The following is a 10085-nucleotide window of genomic DNA, read 5'->3' as shown; positions in this document are numbered from 1 at the left end:
AGAGACTTAATAAGTTAGTTATTGCAAAACTGTAGACCAAGTGCACTGCATTTGCTTAATAAACCATTTACTTGAGACTGCTTGTGTGCGTTTAAACTTATTTACTTTTCATGGGCTGTAATCCCCAAACAGATAAAGTTTGCAATTTATTCGACAACGCTTTATTAAAAATATTTCATTTCCATTAGCTGCTGATGACTTCTGCCACTTGTATTTCAGCCTTTGGCTGATCTTTTTATTGCCTTTGCAGCATAAAAAACAAAAATAAAGTCACACAGTCACTAACAATTGCGGCTTCACTTAATGTAAAATGTTTCTGTTATTGTAATACATTTATTAAACATAATTTGCGAGCGTAAATTTCAGTATCCAGAGAAGGAGAAGGATAATTAAGCAGGGAAAGGGCGACAGACAGAGACAGTCTCTCCATTGCAATTAACATTCATTGTCATGTGCGACTTTTTCTGTCTGCGTTCTCGCCATCGATTGGGCCTGAGCCATTTCCAGCACGATAATTATGGCCACACAAAGGTTTGAGGTCTTAATGGAGGGACATATTTAAGTGCATTTAAGTAGCATTTAAACTGGCAACAGTTCGCACAGTGCGTGGACTCTGCATAAAGGGATAATCGCAACTCAGCATGGATTATCTACATGAAATGCTGCAGTTTCTTTTTTTTTTTCTTGATTTATGTTCAGAGAGAGTTGATTTAACGGAAGGGGAAATGTTTAATTAATATATTTTAAATTTTAAGAGATCATTAAGAAGGAATCGCTAGGTGTTGAAAATATTTTTTTAAATATTTAAAACCTCTAAAAAAGCTTGAATTTTAATTGCTAGATATTTCCAGTCGACAGAGCAACGCACCTTTTCGCCAAAAAACAACTGACCTGACTCTGTGGATGGCCAAAAAGTGCACACGTAAACACTTAGCATGGCCCGAAGGGAGGTGGGGGGAGCAATGGGCAACTTAATTTTTCAACTGGGCGCTGCGACGGCTAATTTAAGAGCGAAAATCATTTTCGGAGCGGCCCTTTCCTTTCTGGCTAGTTGCCAATCAGGTCACGAACTGTCGCTTGTCCAGTTCTCGGGGCCCTGATTTTTCATGTTCTCATATTCTGGCGTTCTCATGTTTGCCCAAAAGGGTCACAGGGAACATGTTCATAATGTGCGCTAATGTGCATAATGTATGCCAGAGCCAAAAACCAGGCACGCACACCTGCACACACGGGGACAGCACACGTGCAACAATAACAAAAACAGGAACAAGGTGAAACAGGCAATTTAACAAGCCATCAACGCTGATGGTGCCGACAATGATGTTGATGACGGGATGGCAACGCGTCGCAATAACAACAACAACAACAATAACAAGCAGCTGCAATAACAACACGGCTAAACATCAGCCAAGTTAACAACTACAACAATCGTTGACAACACAGTCATATTGTGTTGCACCCAACCACACAAACGGTTCGTCCCTTTTATAAGGTCCTCTGACCGACCCACTTCGTGGGATGGAAAAACGAGAGCTGTTGGGACAAGCTGATCAATGGAGGATAATTAATTAAAAGGTGAAACCTCTAAGGAACTAAAAGCTTTCCTTCATTTAAAGCAAATTTAAATATATAAAAATCTTGTTAAGTTGTGAGTTTTTCCCTAAAAATAAAATTGATATCTTAAAAATAATCCAATCAAAGGTGGGCTTAATCAAATCCTTCTTAACTCTTTAGCCTGCAGCCTAATCTAGTGATAAAGTAATTTCAGTTTACATAAATACAAGGCAGGCAGGCAATTGCAGTTCTCGGAGAGTACTGGGAGCCATCTTGTGCACTTTGCACTTTCCACTTTTGCTCACGGCAGCGGAAGCACAAAAATGAAGGCAATTCAGAGCGGGTTCTGCTGCTGCTTGTCACGTCGCCACTGGAGGATCACGTAGTGACCCACACGCTCGCCCAAAAAAAGGGAATACTTGATGCAAAACTTTTGCCCTAACCAGGCTCAGGCCGAGTTTATCTCTGCTGCGGAGGTGCCTTCTCATGCTGGTGCTGCTGCATTCAAAATTTATTACGCATACGACCGGGTGACACGCTCGGCTAAAGCGCTGCCAAGTCCCCAAGCCCACCGCCGCCTATAAGTGGCTTAATTAGTGCGACAAAGTGTTTGCCAATTGAGGTGCTGCTGCTGCTTCTCCGCCTTGTCCTGTTTTACCTCAAACTTGCGGCCTTTAATCAGCTTACACAATGTGGACTATGTGGGACCTGGACAACGGAATGGCCTTTTCAATGGCGCCTGGGCCATCAGCAGTCCTGAGAAGTCTACATCTGGGAGTTTCCATTGCAGACTGCGTTTATTTCTAACAATATTATTATATAATTTCCAGCATTCCTTTATTATAATCTAAGATTTGTACAATAAGATAAACCTGAACTAAATATAGGTTTGGTAAGAATAAAAGAGTGCTTTTTATTAAGAAAAATATATTCAATGTGTTTATAAATAAATACAAAATTTTAAAACCAATATTTTAACTAAAATAGATAGACTTTTGCTTTTAAAAAAATAAAATTTTTAAGTTTAAAGTAAAATTCTGGAGTTTCACTCACCCGAAGTGCGCTTTTCTCACCCAGCGGATGGAATGTATAAAATGTTACAATTGAGGCGCCAGACACACCCTTTGCCACACACTCCCGGGCAAACACACACATCAAGCCGAGCTGTTGATGGCTTTCAGTCAGCGGAGGGAATCCGAGCATTCGCATTGGCTGGGCACACATAACTCAGCGAGGCGACTGGCGATGAAGGCAATGCGTCCGGGGCCCCGTGGGCTTCCAACAATTAACAGCATAAATTTAAATATGCAATTAATGCAACAGCCTGGAGCGGGGGAAAAAAAGAACAATAAAATAAAAGCGGTTTGAGCAGCAGTAGAGCAACGTTAAGGTTCAGATTTTTAAGGAGGAAAATGGTTTAAAGTGCATTAAAGTTATGCTAAATAAATATTTTACTTTTAATTGCTTATATTTTTTTTCTATTGTTGAAACTTCTTTAAACGATTCATTTAAAATATTGACTTATTATTATTTCTATTTAATATTTAATACGCATGTGTTCTTCATTTGGAGTTACCACTGTAAGCGATCGACAACAGAAGAAGAAAAGTAGACTAAGTGAGAAGGAGGCATCAAAGGGTTAAGAGAAGTGGCAGAAAGCGAATGGCAAAAAGCAAAAAACAACAACAAAAATGGCGACAATAAAAAGCTAAAGGTCATTTTAACACATGCACTCACGCACACCGAGCAGTGAAATGCATTTGATTGTTTGCGCTATTTTTTTGGCATTTATTTTCCTTTTTTTTTCCCGGACACACAAAAACAAGGGAGAAAAACACAATTTTCCGCTTTATTTGCGCAATGCTGGCCAGGCCACAACAACAGCAAAAATGACAAGGGCAATGTCTGTAAGTTATATGATACTGCCAACGGCCCCCTATCGCCAGAGACCCTTCCATGGAGCGACTCTCCTACTCCCGGCTATCGTTGCCATAGCCACATGTCAATATTTTTGCGCTTCAGCCACGGTTACAAAGGCCCGCCGGGGATTCGTCCTGTAAAATTTATTTCAACGCAACTCCGGACTCTTTACCGATGTGTAAATTGCTCTGGCGCTCTTCACCTCTCGCTCGCTTGATGAAATTAAAACAAATTTTCAGCGAAATTTAATATGCAACAACAGCGGGGTCTGCACAGTAGGCTTCGTAAAATAATAAGCATAATAATGGCATAAAAATTATTGCACCTGTTCTGTGCAATTGACAGCGACAGCCACACCAATAACATCAGCAAATTACGGGGATCAAAGTGCAATAGCCGGTCAATGGATGCTATTCTTTGACCAGATGGAAAAATGATCCAATTTCCTAGATAAAGAAGAGAGAAATATAGTTTTATAAAACACGTTTCTAAAGCCATAAATTTTTTAACAATAATTCACAATATATTGAACATGATAAACAAGATCAGACTTTGGATGCAAGAGTGTTTTTATTTTATCACAAAAGATATAAAATCCCTTCTCAAAGTAAAATTCAATGAAGAAAAACCCAAAATGGAAACTAATACAAACAATTACTAATGAACATCAAGGAAAATAGGAATGTAAGGATGTTAGGAATAAGGACATCCATAAAACGGCTCAGCTATTCGCGTATTATGTTCAAACGCCCGAGTCCCTGATCGAGATCGGGCTTTCCAAGATCCTCGGGCTGCGGTTCCAATAGCAGCAGCTGCTCGATGCTATAGCGCTGAACGACTTTTCCCATACGATTCTTTAATGGCGGCAAAGTTTGTGGCAGCCGGCGATATGTCCAGTTTTTAATGGGTAGCGAGTGGGCGAAATTTCCCTTGCGCTTCTCCCCCATAAGGAGCTGGGACGGGGGACGATAGCGAGGAATATCGGTGGTCTTGGGGTCCTCTCGTTTCTCAACTTCAGTTGACCTGATTTTGACCGCATTCAATTTGGGGATGGCCAGGTGCTTGGCCCGACACTGCTCGTCCCATTCCTTGGCGGTAGGGATATATCGCCTGGTGGCAGCCACCACAGATTTATTTTCTGTGGTGGATACACCGGCGTCAAGGTGAACCTTGTTCAGCTGCCATTTTTTGAAGTTCTCCAGCTGCACCTTCTCGTTGTGCATCTCTTTGAGGACCCTCTCGATTCTCTCCTTCTTGGCGGCTCTCAAGCGGTCCACTTTGATCCTCTCCTCTGGATTATATCGGATTGGAGATCGTGACAGATGCACTATCGGCGCCGGGGCCTCGGGATTTTCAAAGTTCTGAGCGGTTGGAAGCAAGGCACCACGCATGCGCCTTTGTTCCACCAACTTTAAGGCCTCCACTGCCACCTTTCTTTCCTTCTCGCGTCGCTTCTCCTCCATATCCAAAAGCCTTGCGGTCGTTGAAGTAACAGGAACATTTTCCTTGGGAAGCTTTTCCACTTTGGATACCGGGGGATTTTCCTTGCCAGCCAGAGGGGCATCGTCCTTGGACCTCTTTACATTCTTGGCGCGAGGCACAATCATATAGTCCACATCATTTAGTAACACAATCTGGGTGCTGCCAGGGGCTGTATATTACCGGAAATACTAATATTAAACAGGTAATATTGGGTGCCATCAGACTTTACCCTTATCCGGCTTCCTGGGAAACCCTTTCCATGGCAATGTCAGTTTACATTTTGGCATACGCTCATCGAAGGGCACAATTTCTGGTTTCATTGTCTTAAAATCGAAGTCAGCTCCATATATCGCTTCCCTCTTCTTCAGTTGTGGCACAAACTCCTGGGCATTGGCATTAAGCTTCACTGTACTGGTACCGACTGAATTTACACTCTTGTGCTTTATATCTGCGGAGATCGGATTGTAAGAGAAGTTTGGCCAAGGGATCTCGAAAGGATCTTACACTCTATTAAATTATACATGGCCTGGTTTTATTTCGGTTACTGGCTTCGGTTCTGTGAGCTCTACCCGCTTTTGTAATAATTGTTGCCAACAGATATCTGTATAATATATATGATTTGAGCTGCTCGATATGAAGCGCAAGCCTGAATTTTTACTCAAGGCCTACTTGTGGAGAAAACTTTTGAAAATTTCCAAGTATTTATTCAGCTTTAAAGTAGGCGATTTTTAAAGATTGTGCCATCAACTTCCTTTATAAATATATCCGATCACTCCGCCATCTAAATCGCCTGGCAATCCATGTACATTTCGCCATTGTTGACATTTATTCGCACAATAAACACAAAGCCAAGGCAGCCGTGAAAACACAGGTAAAATAAGTGCAGCCATTCCGGAGCTGGAGATTGAGCTGAAGATGGCTTGAAACGGAAAGGCAAGGCCAGGAATGGCAAGCAGTGCAAGCGGTAAACGACATTCAATAAAACGTTTGAAAATATTAGAGGTAGAGACGCTGCAGATGGAGAAACTGAGCGAAATGAAATGAAATGAAAGAAGCGCACAGAAATATGCAATTTCACCTCAATCAGAGTTGTAAAAACAAGCAAACAATGGCCAAGAGCAGTGCATTCGGCTCCCCCCACTTCGGGAATCCCCCTCGGCCAGATGTCATATGAGCCACATGCTGGGGCTCCTTGCATTCTCGTTAGCATTTCCATTCCCCCTGCGATTCCTGTATCGCTTTGCAAGCTCAAGCGAAAATGCAAAGAGCAGAAAAATGCAATAAGTAAAACGTAATAACTGCTCAGGAGCTGTGAACGGTTGGCTATATAATCAGGACGTTTGGGGGGCTAACCTGGATTTTGCTTGCCTAAAGCTGAACAAATACAGATGAAGATGGAAAGTGTGACTGTCACAAACATGGAACTAAAAAGAGCTCAGATATATAAGGACAAATATAAGTCTCTGCGGATAAAGGATATAAATATAATACTTCCATTTTATAGCTTTAAATTGGCATCAAAAGCATTTCAGGAATATGAAAACATAAGCAAACATCATCACCAATATTGATAATCCTGCAAGAAAAATATAATTTCCCCATGAATTCACATAAAAACCACCACCAACAGACCGGGTCACGGTGCACGAAATTATTATAAATAATTTATATCAATTAGGATCTCCCCATCCCAATAAACAGTGCAAAAATTCCGGCAACGTTGTCCAACAACTTGTAGGTCATCTGGGGATTACCGCAGAGATTGGCATCCGCACATTCACTTACTATTTATCTATGCATGGCATGGAGTGTTGCAAATTTTTGCGTAATTCGCCTTGGGAGGAAGGTGAAACGGAAGTGTAGGTGGTCGCCACTAATGCATTTGTGGTCAATTGCCGGGCCACAGGACGGGCACAGTGAACTGAGGCACTGACATCATTTTAATAATACAATTGTTAACAGAATTGCTCTGCTTTGTGTGGCCCGGGCCACACACAAAAACATGTGTTGGCCTTGTTAGCAGCAAAAGCAACACACAATTGCACCGAGAAAAATTATCATTTATAAATTTAATTAACTGTTTCAGAGACTTTGAGTAAAATTAGGAGAATTTCAAAAATATATTTTACTTTTTACGGTTTCATTTACACGAAAATGTATGAAATCATACAAATAATATTTTCGTAAGTGATAGTACTAAGCAAGATGTTTGTATACACAATTTAAAATAATTTCTTACAGTAATAAAATAGAAAAATATTTCATAAATAATTAAGTAAATAAGTAACTATTAGATTAGTTAAACAAAAATATTATTCTTTCGGTACAGAAAATATTTTTGAGAGCCCCACGACGAGGACCTCAACGTTGTCGTTGTCGTTGCTCCTGTTCCTGTTACTGGCTCTGTCTCTGGCCTCCTGCAATCTAAATAAAATGGCCGACGTGTGTGTACGCACAACTTTTGCCATATTTAATCGTATTTGCCCAAAACAACAACATGGGGGGGATATTCATATACGAGAATTCGAGGGGACTTTTAGTGTTGGCAATTGTATCCAGCAGTGGAACAGGACACAAATACAACGGAGCCCACTTTTGGGCATTTGCTTATTATTGTTCAAAACTTTTGCGCCCACACAAAAAGGGAAAAATGGAAATCCAGGGAAGAGAGGACAATTGCCTTGGCCTTCTTGTTTCGTGCCGAGCAAATGTGTTTTTAGAATATTTTGTAACACAGAAATTACCTCAAAAACTGCACAGATGCAAATGGAAATAGAGATGACAGTGCGACAACAGGAGTATTTTAAATTATACACAACAAATAAGAAATTATCTTACAAAACAAATTGTAATTATCATGGTTTTCTTTGTATTCTCTTTTATGAGTACAAACAATTAGTTGGAAAAATGTACAATTTGATGTTCCATCTCAAATTTTGAGTTGGGAGTTAGCCGGCTTGGCTTTATTCCGATTTTAAAGCTGGCTGGGGCAGCTTAAAACGTGCAACGGAAACTTTTACCTGGGTGGAAACTTTTAAGACACAAATTTATGCCAGAACGGCGGACGCAATGGACGGACAGATAGAAGGAGAGCATGTGTGCTGGGAAAGTGATTAAAAATTGGGTCAAGTGGCCGTGTGTGTGCGTGCGAAGGGAGATTAAGCAATTTGGCAGCGGCACGCACACAAATCAAAGGATTTGGCCATCTTTTTTTATGAATTCTCTCTCTAGGAGCTCTGCACTTAAACTTTCCCACCCGCGCACCCATTTGTCATTTAGCTGGGCTAAATGCATACCTAAAACTAAGCATTCAACGAAGTAACTTCAACTTAATTACAAAACGAAACCACAAACTGTAGGTACAGGAGATTTCAGCAAGGCAAGGCAATCGGAACAAAGAGTTAACCGGCAGGTGGCTTCAGCATCAGCCACCCCTTAATCTCGCTGAAGTCGACCAGAAAGTGAAGCACTTGAAAAAAAAAACAAAAACAAGTTACCAAGTAACAAACTAAATATGAAAGGGAAATAGTGTTTCTTTTTAAATTTATATAATTTAACTTGAGCTTATTTTTTCGATTTACTTTTGTCCCTCTACCTTAACGAAACTATGTTTCTTACAGTGCATGTCAGGATTGAAGAGCAGGACCTGCAATATCCTGGAGCCGGGTGGGTTTCTCGGGTTTGTTTTGCCTGTGGTTTCAGCGGCATCACAAGCAGCGGCGTAGACACAACACCGCATCACAGCCAACACCACCACACACTACAACTACAACTGGTACTGGGGAACTGGAACCTGGCTCGGTATCCTTTCGATAGAATTCCGGAAGTACTGCAACTTCACTGTACTGCCACATCAACATCAGCCGAGATTGCCCTGAATTCTCCATTATCTTCGATGCCAGCTGTAGTATTTCTGATTGGTTGAAAATTTTTACTTTTCGAAACATTAAACCTTTAACTTATACAGGGATTTGCTTAGGAAATACAGGGAAATATTAAACTTCATAGATTTATTTTAAATATATTATTTTCCTTTCAAAAAAAGAAAAAAAGTATATTTAAATTAAAACAATATTAGTATGATTTTTGGAAGGGAACTGCACCTAGCCGACTGAAACACGCAGGCACGACTCCACTTTAGAGCCTTCCATCATCGAAAGCAGTTGTCCGAGCTTTGATTGTATACAGGAGGAGCAATCTCTTCATGTCTTCGATATCCTGTACCCAGTGCTTCTCTGTGTGGTTGTGTGTGTGCTTAACGTGCCTTAAATCACATTTGGGCTGTAATCAAGCTAAACAAATATGGGCGCTACGGACCAATAGAGGAGGTTCCCTTGTGTCAAGCTTTCGCTACGATTGGGTAAACTTAAATTCCGACCATCCATCGAAAATATACACACAATCCAGATGGATGTGTGTGCCTGCTGGTGTGCGTGGTTAACTGGGTCAAATGATTGAGCTGATTTCGGCTATAGTATACAGTGCGTGTGACAATTAGACGGCAAAGTTAATGATAACTAATTTAATAAGCTGTAAAAAAACCATATAGATAATCAATTTAAATAATACATTTCCAAAATAATGAAATATTTGCATTACGCCCATCAATAACTGGCAAAGTCCTATTAAAATCTTATGTGACCCGTTTCATGGGCTTTAATACCGCATTTGGGGATTTAGCTAATATTCCTTAAATCCCCCCATTTCAAATCTCCGGCTGCATTACGTTTATGCAACGCACTGTCCATAAAACCAGTGAAAAAGTGCAGTTAAAGCGCTTACGCTCATGCATCCATGGATACATTTTATGGCCATGGTCACGATGGGCACTGCGGACATTTTATTGTCACATCCTCATCATCATCATCATGATCATCATCATCGTCGTAGTTGGCGTCGTGGGGGGTCGGATAGGAATTTGATTTTTTATGCAAAATCAATATGAAACTGACAGTCGAAGGGAAGGACAGAGCTCAGAACACAACACAAAAAAAGGAAATCTGATTGAAAAATTGCCATAAATCGACGTCAATTCAATTAACATAAATTGTGTGATTAATGATTGACAAATGCTAAGCAGACAGTTGCAGGAAGGGCCAGCGGGTGGCTGATGATTCCCGCAAGTAATT

The 10085-nt window shown here is 40.7% G+C and overlaps 1 protein-coding gene across 1 annotated transcript; it reads right to left on the bottom strand.

The window, feature by feature from the left end:
- Positions 1-4025: 4025 nt before the first annotated feature.
- Positions 4026-5619, bottom strand: LOC108076957 (uncharacterized). The gene is made up of 3 exons (XM_017170007.3): positions 5461-5619; positions 5186-5404; positions 4026-5125 (listed from the first exon to the last, which is right to left on the bottom strand). The coding sequence occupies exons 1-3, from the start codon at positions 5477-5479 to the stop codon at positions 4200-4202; spliced, it is 1164 nt and encodes a 387-aa protein (XP_017025496.1). The 5' UTR covers positions 5480-5619; the 3' UTR covers positions 4026-4199.
- Positions 5620-10085: the final 4466 nt, after the last annotated feature.

This window comes from Drosophila kikkawai, chromosome 2L, assembly GCF_030179895.1.
Source record: "Drosophila kikkawai strain 14028-0561.14 chromosome 2L, DkikHiC1v2, whole genome shotgun sequence".
NCBI lineage: Eukaryota > Metazoa > Arthropoda > Insecta > Diptera > Drosophilidae > Drosophila > Drosophila kikkawai.
The sequence above is the reverse complement of the archived record's forward strand: the minus strand, read 5'-3'. Positions and strand labels throughout refer to the sequence as shown.

What these genes read in the sequence shown, in the direction of transcription:
- LOC108076957 (XM_017170007.3), bottom strand. An exon ending in TCCCAGGAAGCCGGATAAGG is followed by an intron (nt 5,126 to 5,185) that starts GTAAAGTCTGAT and finishes GGTAATATACAG; the next exon opens with CCCCTGGCAGCACCCAGATT.